The sequence below is a fragment of the Gracilinanus agilis genome, chromosome 4 (genome assembly GCF_016433145.1).
Source record: "Gracilinanus agilis isolate LMUSP501 chromosome 4, AgileGrace, whole genome shotgun sequence".
NCBI lineage: Eukaryota > Metazoa > Chordata > Mammalia > Didelphimorphia > Didelphidae > Gracilinanus > Gracilinanus agilis.
Genome location: NC_058133.1, coordinates 16,601,207 through 16,621,185, shown reverse-complemented (window position 1 = coordinate 16,621,185; position 19,979 = coordinate 16,601,207). Strand labels below are relative to the sequence as shown.

The following is a 19,979-nucleotide window of genomic DNA, read 5'->3' as shown; positions in this document are numbered from 1 at the left end:
TATATATACATATATATATATATATATATATACTTTACCGAAGACCCTCGTAGCATTGTTGTGAGTTAGACAGAATGGCTAGTATTACTTCTCTACCACCAGTCTTCATGCCTCCATTTTCCAGATGAAGAAACTGAGGCTTAGAAATCCTGAAGTTTTGCTCCAGATTATATATAGCTAGTAACAGATGGAAGTTTTTTTGCCTTCTAGCCTGTCGTTCTTTCTTTCACCATAGTCCGTGGCTACCACGTAAAGATCTGTCCCTCTCCTGACATGTCGACACCAGGCTCCTCTCTGAATCTTTGTATCTGCTCTGTAGAGGTGCCTTGGAGGTACAGATCAATAGTATTGACTACCTACGGAATGGTTTTTCTCCCCATTCTCATTTCAGCTCCTGAGTGGATTAGCCTTCAGATCCACTTAGTCCCTCTGATAGTACACCAAGCACAGGTCCCTGATGACCTTTTATACGAAATATGTGCCAATATTCTTGGGGCAAATACTTGGAATGTGTATTAATTAGGAATTTTGTACCTTTGAACTACGTTCCCCAGAATTCCTTTCTGTATTACCCAGCATCCTTTTCCTTTCCATTTACCTGCATGCTTACCTTGTTTGTTTATAAAGGTGATTCCCAAAGTGGGCGCCACTGCCCCCTGGTGGGTGCTGCAGCGATCCAGGGAGGTGGTGATGGCCACAGGCACATTTATCTTTCCTATTAATTGCTATTAAAATTTTAAAAAAATTAATTTCCAGGGCGCTAAGTAATATTTTTTCTGGAAAAGGGGCGGTAGGCCAAAAAAGTTTGGGAACCCCTGCTTTATAAGTTCTGAAACTCCTCCCTCTCAAGCTCTTCTTTCCTGACAGGGCTGGGTTAGCTAGTTCTTTTCTTACTTTAGTTATTATTATTAAACTTTATAAAATATAATACTTAGTTATTGTATATTAATTCTAATCTTTACAAATGTTTTGAATATTCTAGAATATTCTAAGAATATTCATGATTTCATTGGAGCAACTATTATTTTCTCCACCAACACAGACCTCATCCAGTATCTCAAGTATGTTTTTAGAATCAGAGGATTCATAGCTGGAAGGGGGTACTCAAGGAATACAGAGTCCAAATTCTTCATTTTATAGGGAAGGAAACTGAGGCCAAGAGAGATTTAAGCGACTTTCCCAGGGACAAATTGATGCCACATGGCAGGAGCAGGATTGGAGAAGCTGGTATTCTGACTCTTAAATACAATGATTTTTTTTTCCACCATAACTTTCATGCTTGCCTTTATCAAATTCCTCGTGCAAAATTATTGTCTTCTTCCCCACCCCGCCATCACCAAGTGGGCACCCTTCTCTTGTGTTTCCTCTGGACTTCTGTAGACTTGATTCAGGCTTGAAGACTTTCTGTCTTCGTAGGAGCCACCAGAGCTTCCCCACAAGGGATGCAGTCTCTGAGCAGACTTTCCTGCCACACCGACGTACTGAGATACAACTTTGGTGAAGGTGCGCAGCAGAAATCTGGCTTTTTAAGGTTCCTTCGCCCTTTGTGAGTGGCTCAAACATTTGGTGCAGGTGCTGCTGCTTCATCAATCTTACAAAGTTGGTCCAACAGGTGAAAGGCATCTCTGCTGTGTTTGCTGTCTATGGTGACCTCAGATATGTCATAGACACCTCTCCATTTTGGATAGGTCACTCCTCACCATCTTACCCTACTTCAAGGATCGCCATAAATTAAGGATCAAGCCTGGAGGCCTTGTCGGGGACTCTGGCTTAGAGAAGGCAGACCTGAGAGTCAAGGAAATACACGGTCAGAGGTATGAGTCGGGAATTAGGAAAGGAGTTTTAGATGCTCACACAAAGAACCAGCTCAGGGAAGCAAAGGCTGCCGCTCGACGCATCAGTATTTCTTTTATTCCTTCCCCCAGTGATTTTGTCGATAGTGAAATATCTTTGTCTGAGCACTCTGGCAGCGTAGCCGTAGGCGCCATAAAAGTGCAGAGATAGATGGACGCTAGTTCAATTAAGCGGTCTGATCCCAGCCTCCTATATGCTAACCTTGTCTATTTTAGGTTTAAATTTCTGCTCATACATTTTTTAAAAACCAGAAGAAACATCCCTTTTCAAGGTTACGCCAAAGTCTTGGCTTCCTTAAACAAAAAGAAGATCCCCCAATGATAGAGAAAAATGGATAACTCGAATGCGCTTCCTCCCAAGAATACTTCCAACTCCATCCGAAATCATTTCGATATATTCCTTAATAACATTCGCTTCATCTTAATATACAAAATCTTTGGCTTTCCACCAAAGCCAGCCTAAGGCAGAAGGGCAACTCGTGGCCGCTGCCAGCCTCTGGAATCAAGAGGGACGCCCAACGGCAGTTCACTGGTGACTTTTTGTTTTTGTTCTTATAAGAGGCCAAATTCTGCTGGCAAAATTAGGAATTAACCTCCCCCCCCCCAAAAAAAAAAAGAGAGTAGTCGATTAGGAAATGTGCTTTTCAGTTACAAAAAGGCTCCATCAACTCCAGAGAACAAAGGAGCAAATGAATTGTTAACCTTCACTACGCCAAGAGTGATATTATTGATTGAATGCAAACACTTAAGAAGGAGATCTTTCATTTATATAAATTATGTATGGATAGAAATTAATTTCTACCTCTGGCCAGTCACCTGTCCAGCTCCCTACTCCCAAGCATTAGTGACCTCTCCTAATATCGGAGGCGATCTCCAGCAGTAACGCCCAAGTGCAGAGGGCTGCAAGGTCTTTTTGAGTCCGAAAGATATGCCAAGAAAATGAGGGAGGGGGAGAGCAGCAACCAAATTCTTCCAGCCACTTAATTCCTATGATAACTAAAGAGACCAGGGATGGCCGGGCCATTCGGGTAGGCAGGCCACTCCCAGACAACCTTGTCTACAGCTTTTAAATTTGAACACGGCTTCTCCAGAGCCTTTTGTAAGGAGGTCGGTCACCTACATTCCAATTTTTGCAGTTTAGTGGAGGAGTTTTGGGGTGGTTAAAAAACTCGTTCCCGAAATATATCTAACTACCTTTTATTGCTCTTCCTTGTCGTACATCCTTGTTCCATTTCTGCAAAGGTAGAAAAGCAAAGCAAACTTAAAGGTTAAATGCAAAAGAACAAAGCCCACCACTTTCAGATTCAGAACCGTGTGTGTGTGTGTGTGTGTGTGTGTGTGTGTGTGTGTGTGTGTGTGTGTGTGTGTGTGTAGCCTCACTGGCATCTCTGGTTTTTTGTTTGTTTGTTTGTTTGAATTTTGGTGGACGGGGCCCTCAGAAAATCCATATATACACTACAAACCTAGCAGGACGAGAAATTTTATCTTCCTAAAATATTCTATTTGTGGAGAACTGGCAAAAGTCGAAGATACCGTGCTTAGAATCTGGAATACGGCTCCACTTCTGTACAGGATCCTGGAGTCATCCTGGTCAGAAGAGTCAGATTTCTAAAGGAAATAGTCCTCTGGATGAAGCACAACGTTCACCTTTGGTGATGTGATCTAGGTTGGCGGGGAAGGGCATCCTGGGAAAAAAAAAAAGAACTATATTATCTTTTGCTTTTAGCTTGAGCACAGGTGCCAACAATTTAATCCTTTCTAAGACAGGAATTCTACGAATAAGGATATTCTGAGAAGTAAAGAATGCTTTGTCCTTCCACAGAAGTATGTTAAATTATTATTTTGAGAAGATTGATTTATCACTTAGCAGGACAAAAATACAAAATTCACTCTAAGCACAACGATTTTCACTTCCCCAGACATCTACTGAGATCATGTACATTTCTGTCATTGGCATTTAAAGTGATTCCTTTAGAAAAGCGTTGAGTATCACTCCTCTAAGTTTTGGGGAAGACTTTCTCTTCTTTTCTATAAGTAATTGTAAGGGATTTCTTTTTTTTTTTCTTTTTTTTTTTTTTTTTTGACATTTAGAGCTTTTATTTTTATTTGTGCTATAGAAGTTGTTGCCAGATGATTAAAAATATGACTTTGCTAGACTTAAATCCCCATCTCGATTTTCTCGCCTCCTGTTCCTTGGACCTTTTAATGGGTGCCGAATCATTCTTTACTGGCGTTTGCTAGGTAGCCAATCTCTATAGTCTCGGCGTTAGAGATATTTTTAAAATTTGAATATTTAAAATAGGCATTTTCTTTATGGTACTTTCCTATAATTAAAACCCTCATTTGCTTAAAAGGAAGGAGCTTTTCTAAAGCAATAAATTAGCCTTGCTTGACCCAAGGTCACTAGTAGTGCTGATTCTTTCTGGGTTATTAATACCTCCAAGAAAAAGAAGGAAGGTGTAATAATTCTCCTGCAATAGATGTAAGATTTTTTCATTTAATCACAGAGAAGCGTCACGACCTTTTGGTCTCGCGTTGACTTCTTGCTGAAATGTGGTCAGATTTCGGACAGGCAAATTCTAAAGTTGAGAAGTCAAGGCTAAGTTGAGATCGAGGTTGTCCACAGATATGGGTCGTTGGGGATATTTTGGTGAATTTCTTCATTTCTCAGCAAATGCTTTGAGTCAGATCCTCTGCCTTTAGTCTGCTATCTCCTTTCCCCCAAAAACCGAATCTCATAGGAATGCTTGAGGACTTGAGAACCGTCAGAAATTTGGTTAGTGGTATCAAGCGATTTTCTGTTTTGGATGAATAATAATAATAATCGCTAAAGTTCATAGAGTGCCTGTTGTACGTAAGGTACTATACTAAGTACTTACCAAATATCATCTCATCTGATCCCACCTATGACCCCTAATAAGCATCAGGGCTACTGAAATGTTGAATTTTAAAAGCTCTATTATTTTTAAAGCTTTCGTGATTTCTTTTTTTCAACATTGAAAAACACAGCTCTGGAGCTAGATTCGACACGGCAATCCCGGGTGGAGAAGATTCATAGTCTCATAGATTTTTAGTTAAAAGAGTCCTTAAAGTTTCTTTGGTTCAACCCCCTTCAGTTACAAGTGAGGCGCCTCAGCCCCGAGGAAGTCATTTTCTTTTGCGTTATAGCAGTCCGTTTCTGTATGGAAACCCAGCCATTTTCGTTGCTAGTGGTAGTTTCTTAAAGGAGGAATAAATTCAGGTCTGATGAGGTGCAAAATGTCTAGTTGGGGCCAAAAGGTTTGAGGTTTCCTTCCGCGTACCCCTCGCCACTCCCCTCACAGACTCTGCCAACACTTTAAGAGAAATGTAATCTATAAAATGCTTCATCGGAAAGGTCTCGATGGGTTGGCCCGTTGTTTCAAGGCGGTGTACACCCAAGGGCGTCCGATGGGATGCACTCCACAGAGCCTTAGTCTGAATTCGTATAGCCTTACAGTAGAGATTTAAAAAGAAAAGAAGAAGAAGAAGAAAAAAAAACAACCCACCAGAACTTGTTACTGTTGTTTGATTGCTTTTATATACCAGCTTCAAAATATGTTTTGACATTTTATTATGCTGTGAATCAAACCTCAGATGGGTGTCATGAAGGATGAAGTCTTCCCCAGACTCCAGCGTATAAATACTGAATGAAGGCGGTTGGGAAAGGGCTCTCTCCATAAAGGATGGGACACTTCAGAGTTTCCAAGTCCTGCTAGGACGCCTTCCTGGACCCCTCGAAGGCCACGGAGAGGAAAGGCTGTCAACAAGAATCTGATTTTGATTCTGATTCTGTTTTCCCTCCGAAGGCACCAGGCCTTTTTTTTTTTTTTTTTTTTTTTTTGGTTATCATGTCCCACTCTTGCATTCCCATTCCCAGTTTGTAGTCTCAACCTTTTTTGAGGAAGTCTGGCGCCTATGAGCCACTTTCCACTGCAGACCCTGTAATTTTTGGCCGTCTTTTTATGTTTTTCAGACTCGAGTCAATCTGAAAGTCCCAGCCAGCCAAGTGAAGCCGACATTAAGGACCAGCCAGAAAATGGTAAGTTTAGCCTGGGGCAACACCCGCCGCCTCATTCTGAACCCCCCAGCTGCGCCCCTCGAGTCCAGAAACTTCCCAAACTCCAGCCCTCCACCGAATGCCGCACTCTGCAGTCATTTGGTCTCCCCAACTAGACTCGCCAATTCTCCAAGCTGGAAGGGACCTCGGCGGACATCTGATCCAGCCTCTGAATAAGAGTCCCTTTGCAATATCTCTAACGTGGGGTCATCCAGCTTCTCCTGGATGCTCTCAGGGATGGGAAAATCACCCCCTTCCAAGGCAGCCTTGGGAGAGTTCTGATGAAGTCATAAACAGGCATTTATTTAGACGTCTATTTATTGGCATACCTAGAACTGTGTTAACATGAGGGATTCAAAGAAAGGCAATTTTAAAGGAAGACCTTCTTTCCCATGAACCTCATTTTGTACCTCTTGAGTGGAAGGCAGTGGGGAGCTGATGAAGAATTTTGAATAAAGAAAGGACCTTGCCTCTGCCTTTATTTAGCACCAGAGAAGTAAAGGGAAGCAGCCTTGGGCTCTGGAAGTCAGGGGGCAGAGTTTTAGCCTCTGTTCTGCCTTCTGACTCACTATTTCAATGTAGATAAGGCATTTACCACTCCCTGGCCTCAGTTTCCCCTTACCTAAAGCCAGGCAGTTGGACTTTATCATCCCTGAGGTCCTTTCCAGCTTGATAGCTCTGATGACTTGAACAGGACATTCTTGAGTAGAGAACCTGAGATCAACTCACAGCCTCCAATCAGAAATTTTCATAATCTGGGTTTAGAAGCGATGACTTTTGCAAATAGATCGTCATTCAGGACCTGTCGCTTTGTTCATTGATGATTTAAAAACAAATTCAACCTTTTCCATTTTTTACTTTAAATTGTTTTGGATGCCTTTTAGCTCTATCTTACCATTGTGGCGATGCCCTTCCCCCTAAACTAAGCCCTTCCTTAGGAAGCTCTTCATCTCTTAGTGTTCCTGGGAACTCTCAAAGATTAGAGACTGAAGAGAAGGTGCTGGCCTACACGAGTAAAAGGTATTTCCTCATGAGGGAATTCTCTATAGCCCTGGGTTCAGTCCCTCTGTCTATATTGGGACGCTCTGTATTTAGTGTCATTGAGATGCTTCTTCAGTCCTTAGATTGGCTTATCCATGTGGCTTGTTCTTCCACTGGTATCACGGTCTTTCTCATCCCGTGGGATTCTCCACCCAGTTCTTCCATAGACCCTCCAGAGAGGAACCATCCAGCATCTTGATGGCCTTCCTTTGGGTCCATATGATGTAAATGATTTATTGTTATATTAGAAGGGTTAAGTTATTTGATGTAGCCAATCAGTACACAGGACAAGCATGAAAGGGTCTAAGAAAAGATACCGTCTGTAATGGTAATCGTGGGCAGTTCATTTAAAAAATCCTGTTTATAAATTTCAACTTTTATTTATTTTTAATTTTTTTCTCTGCTTTTGTAGAAAAGTCTGAATTAAGCTTTTTTTTTTTTTTTTTTAACTCTTACCTTCCATCTTGGAATCCATGCTGTTTATTGGTGGTAAGAGTGGTAAGGGCAGCACAGTGGGAGTTAAGTATGAATTAAGCTTCTTGATTAGAATTGACTCTAAGAGAGTGAGCACCCAAATCCCTTGAATAATCCTTTTCCATCTTCCCTGACTGAACTCATTCCTGTCCTCTTTATTGGAGGACTGTTGTGATTTGTGTTGTTTCTACCTCCCTGTGCCTCTTCTGGTTGAAAGGAGGCTGAAGAGACTTAATACTGAGGCCAGAAAAAAATGATTTATCTCATGACTTTTCTCATGGCACTTTGGAAAGACTAAGGAATTTGGAGTCAGAAGACCTGAGTTTGAATTTCCTCCTGTGCCACTACCGTCGTTCCTTTCTGAGACTCAGTTTCCTCCACTATAAAGTGAAAGGATTGGACTAGAAAACCTCAGATATCTCTTCTTGCTCTAGATCTGTGATGCAGTGATCCTCTCCATGAGATAGACCCTGCGGCCCAGAATGAGTTTCATTTCCTAATAAGCCTCGGCACTTCTGTGAATTGTTACATGCCAAAGCCATGTATTCCCACTGTTTCTCTCCTCATCCCACTGTTTTCTTCATCCAAATATTTTTTAGCTGACATTTCTGCAGTGCTTTAAATTCTGTGATGTGCTTTCCACGAAATAGAAACGGAGAAGTACATATATGTATATAGGTTTATACGGCGTGTTGTATGCTGAATAGTTTAGTTTGGCTAATAAGTACAAAAATTTAAGGTCCTAGGTTCAAACCCTGCCTCGGCCACTTCCCAGCTGTGTGACCCTGGGCAAGTCACTTGACCCCCATTGCCCACCCTTACCAATCTTCCACCTATGAGACAATACACCGAAGTACAAGGGTTTAATATAAAAAAAAAATTTACACTGACTTGTACGCTCAAACTGAACATTTTATTTTTTGGTCCAGATCTATGAGACAGGAAAATTCCAGCAAAGGCGCTTTCTAGATGAATACAGATCAGCCTCTGTTTTTTGATTTTCATCTTAGGGAGCTGCCCAAAGCACTTGGAGGTTAAATGACTTACTCAGAGTAACACATTCAGTATATCTCAAAGGCAGACCTGGAACCCAAATCTACTTGACTCTAAGACAAGTTTTCTATCCACTATACCAAATTGCCTGCCCCCTGCCCTCTATCTCTCTCCCTCTCCCTCCCCTTTTTCCTCTGCCTTTTCCTCTCCCTCTCCACTCTCTCCTTCTCTCTCCTTTTCCCTCTCTCACCTTCTTCCTCTTCCTCTCCTTTTTCCTCTCCCTTTTCCTCTCCTCTCCCTCTCTCTCCATCTCCCTCTCCCTCTCCTTTTTCTTTTCCCTCTCCCTCTTCCTCACCTTCCTCCCTCCCTCTCTCTCCCTCGCCTACTTCTCCCTCTCTTTCTCCTCCTCCTTCTCTCTCTCTCTTTCTCTCTCTCTCTCTCTCTCTCTCTCTCTCTCTCTCTCTCTCTCTCTCTCCATATATCTGTGTATGTACATAAATACACATAGATATTTCATTACAAAATTGTCTTGAGTTTTCTACACTGATAGTGATTTGTTTTCTCTCAGACCTACTGTGTTTCAAGGCATAATCTTCTGTGGCTTCCAATTTGGTTCACTTTTATTTTTTAAACTCTTATTTTCTGTCTTGGAATCAATGCTAAGGATCAGTTCCAAGATAAAAAAAGCTTTAAAGGCTAGGTAGTTGGGGTTAAGTGACTTGCCCAGGGTCACACAGTTAAGAAGTGTCTGAGGCCAGATTTGAACCCAGATTCTCACATCTCCAGGCCTTGGTCTTTAACCACTGAGCCACTCAGCTGCCCCCACTTTAATTTAAGAAAAGCATTCAGCAAACATTTCTTATATACCATTCACTGTGCTAGATGTTTAAAGATAAAAAGAACAAGAAAAGCAATCAAAACCAGCCCCTGCCGTCAGAGAGATCACATTCTACAAGGAGACAGATTTAGATGAACACATTCACTAAAGCTTAATTAAGTTCTATAGCTAAAAAGATGAATAATAATGCACAGTATTTTTATAGCATTTGGAAGGTTACAGGGTATTTAGTCAATATTCATTTATTTGATCCTTGCATTAATAGGCGGGTGCTATTAATATGCCCATTTTACAGTTGAGAAAACCAAGGCTGAGGGAGAGTAAATGACTTGCATAAACTTTCCTGGTTATCGTTCCATACGAGGTGCCCTGGATCATGCAGGGCTGGAGGGTTCCAATAAAAAAACAACCTTGAATAAAAACATCCCCGAGTCCCTCTAGATAGAGTCTCCTCGTTCAGTGCTCCTGAATCAGATCAAAATGTAATTGGGAGGGGCAGCTGGGTAGCTCAGTGGATTGAGAGTCAGGCCTAGAGACGGGAGGTCCTGGGTTCAAATCCGGCCTCAGACACTTCCCAGCTGTGTGACCCTGGACAAGTCACTTGACCCCCATTGCCCACCCTTACCACTCTTCCACCTAGGAGCCAATACACCGAAGTACAAGGGTTTAAAAAAAAAATTAAAAAAAAGAAAATGTAATTGGGAAATATTTCACAAAATAAATACAAATACAGTAAAGCATAGAAAGGACCCCGTTTTAAAGCTAAGTCCCTGTGCATCCTCAGGGATTCTCATTAGCGATCTCTATTTCCATCAGAGATTCATAAACTGTCCTGGGCGGTTAAAAATAAAAAAGCTTTGGGCAAGAACATTTTTTAGAGACCCAACGCTTGAACCTGGAGTTGGCTTTCCATCCTCCTTGCCCCGGTGGCCCAGAGCTCGATCCCAGATCAGTCTGCCTGGGGGAAAAGTTAACTCAAACTGGCCCCAAGTGCCCCCCAAACGCCTCATCTGGTGTTGGCTCATCTCTCCCCAGTTCTACCAGTATCCGAGCCCATAAGTAACTCGAGCAGGATCTAAATTCAGGTCTTTCTATCTGGCCCTCTACACCGCAGGGCCCAGAGCCATCTGACAGAGCCCCCTTCCGATCCTCCTTCTGATGCGTTGGGAGAGTATGACTTTGGACAAGTCCTTTCCCTTCCATCCTGCCCTTTCCTCATCTATAAAATGCAGGCGTTGGCCTAGACGGCCCCTTTCAGCTCTCGATTGCTCCTGCTGCTGGGCTCAGGAGATCTGGCGTGTTCATGAAGGAATATAATTGTTAACGACAATTTTTCATCCGCCCTTTAAAAGTGACGATCCTCCTAAGTCGTTTCCATTCATCATGGGGGCTCTGGTTTGGCTTTCTAATTGTCTCTTGGCCTAGCCAAGGATATGAGTTTTGGGGGGGTTAGATCGCGCTCTGCTCTTCAGGGCTTGGCCACTCAGACCGGCCACCCCTCCGACAAGCCTGCGATTCATCCGACTCCGTAAAATGGCCGGCGGAACGTTTTCATGCAAATATGAATCCGGAGAGGGTGAGAGCTGGCAGGCTTTCCCAGAGCCGTCTGCCGGACAGAGATTGTGCTTTCTGCCATCCAAGGCGGAACCATCGCCGAGCTCCAGGAGCCCCGGATCGTGCCGCCCGAGCAGCGAGGAGGGTCCCCGAGTCCGGCTTAGAGCCACAAGCGACAGACAGCCTAGTTCAGGGGCAAGAACAAAGGGTTTGGACCAGGAGGAGCTGGGCTGGAATCCAAACCTGCCTACGGCTTAGGTTGTCTCGGTCACCTTAGGTAAATCGCTCTGCCTTCATCAGCCTCAGTTTCCTCACCTGTAACAGCATGAGGGGATGAGGGGATTGGACCAGACTTCCAGCTTTAAATCTAGGACCCACGAGTCAGTGGGCAAAAAAAGGAAGCTGGCAGGAGAATAAAATACAAAAATCCCTCCCTCCCGTGCCCACGTCTATCGGAGAAGAGAGAGCAGAACTAAGGGCTGAGCCTGTTAGAGGCAATCTAACCCCCCACCCGCCCACCCCGAGGTCCCCCCTTTCTACCTTTCATCAGCCTCTAAGGAAGCGGCGAAGCCCATTCCAGGAGATGATATAACCCTTAGAAGTCTCAAGAGGAAGGTGCGTTTTAGCTCTTCCATGAAGGCATCCAAATCCCCGAAGGAGAATAAAGATTTCAGTGCAAAATATTTATGTGCAATCAAGACCTTTTTCTCTTAACTGGCATTACTTGAAGGGGAGAGCGCTGCATCTTCCTGTTGGGGGGAGGGACAAGAATGGCGTGCCCATGCGAGGAGAACTCTTGGGAGCCTGTCTTTAGGGAGCCTCAGTTTCCCTCTATTATTTATATGTTTGGGGGCAATTCCCGTCAGCTCTCACGCCTCTGTTTCCAGACACTTGCCTCGATGACCTTTATTATCGTAAATCAGGATATAATAATAGTTGGGTAGCATTTCCACACCCTTAGGAGGTAGGTCATGGTATTATCCCCATTTTATAGATAAGGAAACTGAGGCAGATCGAAGTTAAGTGACTTGCCCAAGATCACACAGTTAGTGATGGTCTCAGAGAGGATTTAAACTAAGGTCTTCCCGACTCCAGGGCCAGCTATCTGAAAATCTCTGAATGCTGGTAGAAGGACAAATAATAGACTTTCCTCCCCCCAAAAAGAGGTAATAGGTTCTCTTATCTTTCTCTGGGGGGGGGGGGGATAGGGAATTCATTCTTCTTATCCCTGCTCCCAAGGAGGGAGGTAATGGGAAACGAATGGTATTTCCCCAGTAAACCATGGAGAATGAATAGACAAATGGCAATGTACCATTTCATCCAAACCCATAAACTCGGCCGTGTAACTTTACCTAAAGTGGATGCAGCTGTTTCTTCCCTGTCCAAGTTGTCTGTTATTTCTAAGGGCTTTTTGTTTTATTTCCCCTTTTCCCCTCCTTTTCCTCCCCTAAACACCCTTTTGCAGAAAAAAAAAAAAAAAGAAAAAGAAAAGAAAAGAAAGAAAGTGAACTTTACTCCACAAGAATTTGGAGGCATTATCGGAAAGCCTTAAATAATGTGTCAGCATCTCCGAAGCTCGGTGGGTGGGCACATGGGCGATATCTCGGCAGTAAAGGGCCTTCGTGTTGGTGCAGAAGAGGCATAATAGAAGTCTGGTACAGCACAGACACCACAGAAATTTATCACCACCCTGTTGTGCGCAGAGCGCCATGCCACGCATCGGGAAGATGCTGTTGTGTTGTTTCCAGTTGAGACCCACTCACCCACTCCTCATGACCCCATGTGGGGTTTTCTTGGCAGATACTTATTACAGAGGAGGAAACTGAGGCCGTCATGGTTAAGTGACTTGCCCAGGGTCACACCACTCCCAAGTGTTCTGATGCCAGATTCGAACTCGGCAACTCCAAGCCCAGCATTATATCCACTGAGTCACCTCACTGCCCGCTGGGAAAATTGCCAGTTCACTCAAGTCGCTGGCTAGCTAGTAGGTAGATAAAAGGGATAAATATAATCTATGAAATTAGGAGCGGCACGTTATAGGATTTCAAAGCATTTCCCTGAAGGAGGCCCTCATCGTAGGTCAGCTAAAAGCTTGGTTGAAAGAGGGAGACGCAGGGCTCGGTTTTAAAGGTTTGGGAGGAGGGAAGAAATTTCAGTCACAGGGAAAAGCCTGGGCCTAGCGAAGGAGGTGGGAAAGGCCCTGTTTGGGAACCAATTTAGAAGATGGCTGGAATGGCAGGAGAGTTCTAAGTGTGTGCAGAGTCTTGGAGGTTTGCTGGGGGGACAACAGGGGGGAGCTGAAAAGATTTGAGGGAGGGAACGACGGGATTATTCCTTTGAACAAGATAAATAATCCTGAGACTTACTGAAAGGAGAAAGTCGAGTCAGGAAGCCCTTTTAAGAGGCCACATGGGTCGTTCAGATGGGCGGAAATGAGGTGACGGATGGGAATGAAGAAGAGCCAGGCCCATTCGAGAAATATTTAGAGATAAAATGGACGGACTGTTAGCTGATGGGAGAGGAGAGCTAGAAAGCACCCAAGATCAGAGAAGGGTCCTCTGCAGCTCTTTAGTCCAGAGCGCGGCTGACACAGAGTCCTGTTCACAACGGAGCCAGCAGCCTGAATTCTGGGTGCCTCAGTTATGAGGGACGGTCTGGTCCCCGCAATGATTCTCGTGCCGTATTCAAGGCACGCTTTTCTCCAGCCAAACAATCCCATCCCACAACGTGGAGGTCTCTAAGGCAACTACACAGGCGGCCCATCACTTGGCCTCTAAAAAAGGCCCGCAGCTGCACCCAGGGCTAGCTGGGGAAGGAAGCTGGGTTTGTGTGTGTTCTCTTTGCCGCCTTCCCCTCCCTTCCCATTCGCCGATAATAACCTCGTCCTCGCCGTCATTAGGTCTGACAGAAAGTCAGAGAAATAGCATTCGGTTTGGGGGTTCGCCCCCTCTCTTCTTTTTGCTCTACCTGCAGAAGGGGAAACTGCTACTGAATACTGAGTAGGCACAACATATATAAACACACACACATATATTATATATATGTAAAATATATATATATAATTTTCTCTTTCTTTTTTTCTTTCTTTCCTTCCCTCCCTCCTTCCTTTCTTTCTCCCTGCCTTCCTCTTTTCTCTTTCATTCTCTTTCCCTTCCTCCCTCCCTCCTTCTCTGTCTCTATCTGTCGCTCTCTGTGTCTCTGTGTCTATCTGTGTGTCTCTCTCAGTCTGTCTCTGTCTCTTTGTCTGTTTCTTTCTCTGTCTCTGCCTCTCTGTCTGTCTCTATCTGTCTGTCTCTGTCTGTCTGTCCGTCTGTCTCTCTCTCCCTGTCTCTGTTTCTCTGACTGTCTGTCTGTCTGTCTCTGTCTCTCTCTCTCTCTCTGTTTCTCTCTGACTCTATCTCTCTCTCTGTGTCTCTGTCTTTGTCTCTGTCTGTCTCTCTCTGTCTGTCTCTCTCTCTGTCTATCTCTCTCTCTGTCTGTCTCTCTGTCTCTGTCTGTCTGTCTGTCTCTCTCTGTCTCTCTCAGTCTCTGTCTCTGTCTCTCTGTCTCTCTTTGTCTCTGTCTGTCTCTCTCTGTCTCTCTCTCTCTGTCTGTCTCTGTCTCTGTCTCTCTTTCTCTCTCTCTCTCTCTCTCTCTCTCTCTCTCTCTCTCTCTTTCTCTCTCTGTCTCTCTCTGTCTCTGTCTCTCTCTGTCTCTGTCTCTGTCTCTCTCTCTCTCTCTCTCTCTCTCTCTCTCTCTCTCTGTCTCTCTCTCTCTCTCTCTCTGTCTCTGTCTGTCTGTCTGTCTGTCTGTCTCTCTCTCTCTCTCTCTCTCTCTCCCCATCACCACTTCCCTGGTAAATGCTGCTGTTGCCCCTTCCCAGATGTCTCCAGAATGTGCTCCCCACACGTAGCCCTTAGAGCTGACATCTCAGGAGCACGTCCCTCGCTTCACTCACACTGTATATTCCGGTCCCATTTGACGCCGTCTCTGAGATGTTCTCGCATGCTCTGGCTGCTCTTTCCAAATCGAAGTGAAGCTCACAGTCTACTGCATCAGGTTTGGCAATGGCGTGAGCAGGGTCTGCTCTTTCTTTCATACCGAGATCCTCTTAAAAGCTGCCCCTCACTTGGAGAAAGAACTTTCAGCTCCTCAGCTGAGCTGGTCAGGCCTTTCTAGGATTCTCTCCTATACAGACTAAATTAATACATAACAATATTATTAAATATTAAAACAAAGTCTAATCAAGCTCCCCACCCCGACTGCTTTTCCCCGGATGGGCTGCTCCTCCATCGAGGGATCTCGCCTCGTTCACGATTTCTGGGGAATCACTTCTGGACTTTAGAGAACGATGTTCCTCTGACTTTGGGGGTCGCATTTTGTCAGCATCTTTGTCTCGGGGGTGCAGCTGGTGGGTTTCTCTTCATCGTGGCTCGTGGATTTTATTTTGCAAGTTCCCGGCATCGGCTTTTGGTCGTGACGTCCTTTCATATTTTATTCCTGAGTAAAATCAGCAAAACTCTCAAGTCAGTTGAGACAGTGTTTTGATGTTGACAAATAAGTGAAGTGAAGTTTTGTTCAATTCTCAGGAACTTGCTTGCTCTTTCTTCCTGCTTAGTGAAGTCATTACAGTTTTTTTTTTCTAAACCCTTAACTTCTGTGTACTGGCTCCTTGGTGGAAGAGTGGTAAGGGTGGGCCATGGGGGTCAAGTGACTTGCCCAGGGTCACACAGCTGGGAAGGGTCTGAGGCCGGATTTGAACTTAGGACCTCCCATCTCTGGGCCTGACTCTCAATTCACTGAGCTGCCCCCTCCTTCAATTCTTAATGTAGGCAACCAAACTTTATTTTATTTTACTTTATTTTAAACCCTTAACTTCTGTGTATTGGCTCCTTGGTGGAAGAGTGGTCAGGGTGGGCCATGGGGGTCAAGTGACTTGCCCAGGGTCACACAGCTGGGAAGTGTCTGAGGCCAGATTTGAACCCAGGACCTCCCATCTCTAGGCCTGACTCACAATCCACTGAGCTACCCAGCTGCCCCTCCAAACATTATTTAAAAAATTTTTCAATTTAACTTTTTTCATTATCATGCAAAAGCCACTTGGTCATTGTAGTAAGAGTACGCTGAGACAAACTAAAACCCCCAAATAAAACTGTAAATACACTGATGTGAAAGAGAGCCTGCTTTAGTGTGCATCCATCTGACTCCACCAGTTCTTCCTCTGGAGGTGGATAGCGTTCCCCATCTTTCCCGATTGTCCCAGATCACGGCATTGCAAGAGTAGCCAAGTTTTCCCAGTGGATGACACAGTATTACTGTTACTGTGTGCTGTGGCTCCTGGTTCTGCTTATTTCACTCTGCATCAGTTGCCCCAGATCTTTGCAGCTTTTTCTGAAATCATCTCGCTCATCATTTCTTATAGCTCAGTAGTGTTCCATTACCAACATGTACCACGATTTGTTCAGCCATTCCCCAAAGGAAGGAAATCCCTCTAGTTTCCAATTTTTTTGCCATCACAAAAAGAGCTGCTCTGAATATTTTTGTACAATTAGATCCCTTCCCCTTCTTTAAATCTCTTTGGGATCCAGACCCAGTAGTGGTAATCCTGGATCAAAGGGTATGCACAGTTTTATAGTCCTTTGGGCATAGTTCCAAATTGCCCTCCAGAATGAACCAAACGTTATTCTGAGAAAGGAGAGATGGATTTCACCTTCCCCCCAAATCGGGCCAGGACCCTGAAAAAGCTAGACAAACAGAACTTTGCTGAAGACAATAGCGATTTCTTTTTCTTTTCTTTCTTTTTTTTTAAATAAAACCTTTACCTTCTGTTTTGGAATCAGTACTGTGTATTGGCTCCAAGGCAGAAGAGAAGTAAGGGCTAGGCAATGGGGGTCAAGTGACTTGCCCAGGGTCACACAGCTGGAAAGTGTCTGAGGCCAGATTTGAACCTACGACCTCCTGTCTCTAGGTTCGGCTCTTAATCCACAGAGCTACCCAACTGCCCCAGCAATTTCTCTTTAATAAAAATCTGTCAGAGAGGAAAAATGTTTTACGTGGAGCATATTTAGAACCTTTGCTGCTGTTTTGGAATTTTCTAGCCCTATCCAACTCTTTGTGACCCCATTTGGGGTTTTCTTGGCAAAGATACAGGAGTGGTTTGCCATTTCCTTCTCTGGCTCAATTTACAGATGAGCAAACTGAGGCAATCAGGGTTAAGTGATTTGCCCAGGATCCTATAACCAGGAAGTATCTGAGGCCAGATTTGAATTCAGGAAGACTCATCTTCCCCGTTTCAGGCTCAGCGCTCTATGCACCGCAGCACCTACCTATCCATTTAGAACCTAGAGTTACAGAAATTTTCATCTCCCTCTAAGTATAAAAAAAACCTATTATTTATATTAAAATTTATAATTTTTTATAAATTTTTATAATAAATTTTATAATAAATTATAAAAAATACAAATCTATGTATATCCATCTATGTGTGCATCCATATCCATAGATATGTCACTATATCCCCTTGTTGATTCAGCAAACTAGATTATTATGTACACACACATGTATATATATACACAAACACGGAGAGCTGGAACTATTATTCCATTATTTTAGGAAATTGTCAGAGTGGAAACTCCCTCTCACTGTGCAGACACGTATAATTTAGGAATGGAAGAGAGTTTCTGGGAACTCTGGTAGGTTCAAGTTGAGTGACTTACCTAAGGTCACGCTGCCAGTTTTTCTGCCAGAGGGGGGGACTGAATTTAGCCCTACTCGCTCTAAGACCAACCCTCCATCCCTTTAGCCACTTGGCCAGAGGAGATTTAGAAAATACCTGTGGGGCAGCTGGGTGGCTCCTTGGATTGAGAGTCAGGCCTAGAGATGGGAGGTCCTGGGTTCAAATCTCAGACACTTCCCAGCTGGGTGACCCTGGGCAAGTCACTTGACCCCCATGGCCCACCTTACCACTCTTCTGCCTTGGAGCCAATACACAGAAGTTAAGGGTTTAAAATTTAAAAAAAAAAATACCTGTAATGGGTTCTCATCGCTGCAGGCTTTTAAGGCAATAAAAGAGTGGCCGGGGCTCGAATTCAATGCCTTCCTTTCTCTCCATGATTTTTTGTGATGACTAAATCCGGAGCTCCGTCAATAGGGCTCCCTTCTCAAAGATTTATTTAAGAAGACACAGAGTATGTCTGCTAACGACCGCTCTCACATCGCTCCTTATCCATTAAACATTGCACTTTCGAAAATCCGGGGTCCGTGATGGCGTTCACCTTCCACACAGCCAGTGACGGGGGCCGTTTCTGGCTGAAAACTAAGTTTTAATTTGGCATTTTCGAGGGCATCTATTATTTGGGGGAAGGAATGATCCATTTGTGTACCAGGAAACTGCATGCAACATAAATAATTTATCCAGGGATTTAGAGTTGCTAATCCAGATTGACTAGCTTCCCACTAGAAAAATGTACACCGCCACAAGGATTTCTGGCATCAGTTTTGCTGCCTGCAGCCTCCCCATTTTCCCCCTCTTCTACAGCTTCAGGCAACTGTTTTCCTCAGTCATCGGTGTATAACTGAGCAAATCTAGCAAGATGCCTGCAGAGGAAGCGGGGGAAAAGCTCCTCTACCAAGCCGAAGGTGGAGATTTTTACTGGAAAGAGAAAGAAAGACCTTCTGGCTGTTCTCTTTTGGCAGCAAATGACCATCAAAGGAGACAAATGAAAAATACGTGTCTGTGATCTCCCGCACCACCACTCCTCCCCCCAACAAAAAAAATCTAGCATACTTTCTTATATTCTCCAATTCTAGGAAAAACAGTATCTTCCTGAATTTCTGTATCATCTGGAGGCAGGGTGTGATATGGGGAAGGAGCTTTGGCCATGGAATCAGAAGGTCTAGATTTGAATCCTGTGTGTAACACCAAGTTTGTGACTTTGTACAAATTATTTCCCCCCTCTCAGCCTCAGTTTCCTTATCTATAAAATGAAGGGCTGTAAGGAAATGGCCATAGCTCTAAAACAGGGGGTCCCAAATTTTTTCGACCTCCCTCCCCCTTTCCAGAAAAAAAATATTATTTAGCCTCCTGGAAATTAATTTTTTTTTAAATTTTAATAGCAATTAATAGGAAAGATAAATGCGCCTGTGGCCATCACTACTCTCCTGGATCACTGCGGCATCCACCAGGGGGCGGTGGCGCCCACTTTGGGAATCACTGATCTAACTGGTCTAAACAAAAAAACTTTCAAACTAAATGTTTCAAACTTTTCAAACTAAAGCCTCCCATTGGAGTCAGGATGGTGGCCTCCAATGACAGGAGGCTGGATTTAGGGAGATGGGGCAGGGATGCCTTGGGCATAGCAGGTAGAAGGAATCCCCTGGGGTCTTCACAAAAGCTTATAGCAGCCCCTTCCTGGGACTTCTGGGCCCTGCCTCTAGTTCATTGTCTAGATAGGAGAAGGGTTCGACTATAGTATAAATAAATGCATCCAAGGCGGAGGAGTTGGGGAAGGAGGAGCCTGAGTGCTTTATGAAGAAGGGTTGGGCACACTGGGGCAAGGAGAGCCATATCTGAGTTGGCAAGTCCTCGGGTTTGGGGGAGAGGGGCATCGAGGCATGTGGAAGGGTCTGGTGGGTCCTTCTCAATACGACCCAGAGAGCAAACCTGAGTGCGAGATCTCCTGGGAAGAGGCTTAGCAAGAGGAAAATCAAATCACAGCTTCCTATAAGACCAATTTCCCCAGGAAGTGTTGCCACACGTCTCACCCAATGATCACACCTACAGCGATTTAAGAGAACACAAACAGAAAGAGAAAAACAGACACAAACAACCTTTTGTTTGGATCCAGTCCTAGGAGAACTTGTTTGGCTTTTAAAGACCCACTTTTTTTTTTTTTTGAACTTTCATCTGATTAGTTTGACATCTAGAATTAGAGCTAAGAAGCACCCAAGAAGTCCTAGATAATAGATTTAGAGCTGAAAAGGACTTAGAGGCCATCTAGCCCAACGCCCTCATTTTATGGATGAGGAAACAGAGGCTCAGAGGGGCCAAGCTATTTTCTGAGACTAACCTGACAAATTCTTCCAAAAGTAATTGTCGCTTTGGGTTCTTAATATTGCCTGGAGATGGGAAAGAAGACTGAGGGTAGCCATGATACCTCTCTCAAGCCAT

At 44.1% G+C, this 19,979-nt stretch overlaps 1 protein-coding gene across 1 annotated transcript in view; it reads left to right on the top strand.

Moving 5' to 3' along the window:
* Positions 1 to 5,819: 5,819 nt before the first annotated feature.
* NFIA (nuclear factor I A) overlaps positions 5,820 to 19,979 on the top strand; it is a gene marked incomplete at its 5' end in the record, with an annotated part of 248,847 nt that continues 234,687 nt past the window's right edge. Inside the window, one exon of the mRNA XM_044671853.1 lies at positions 5,820 to 5,913. Coding sequence (XP_044527788.1) covers positions 5,820 to 5,913 — 94 coding nt within the window. The remainder of the gene's footprint in view (positions 5,914 to 19,979) is intronic.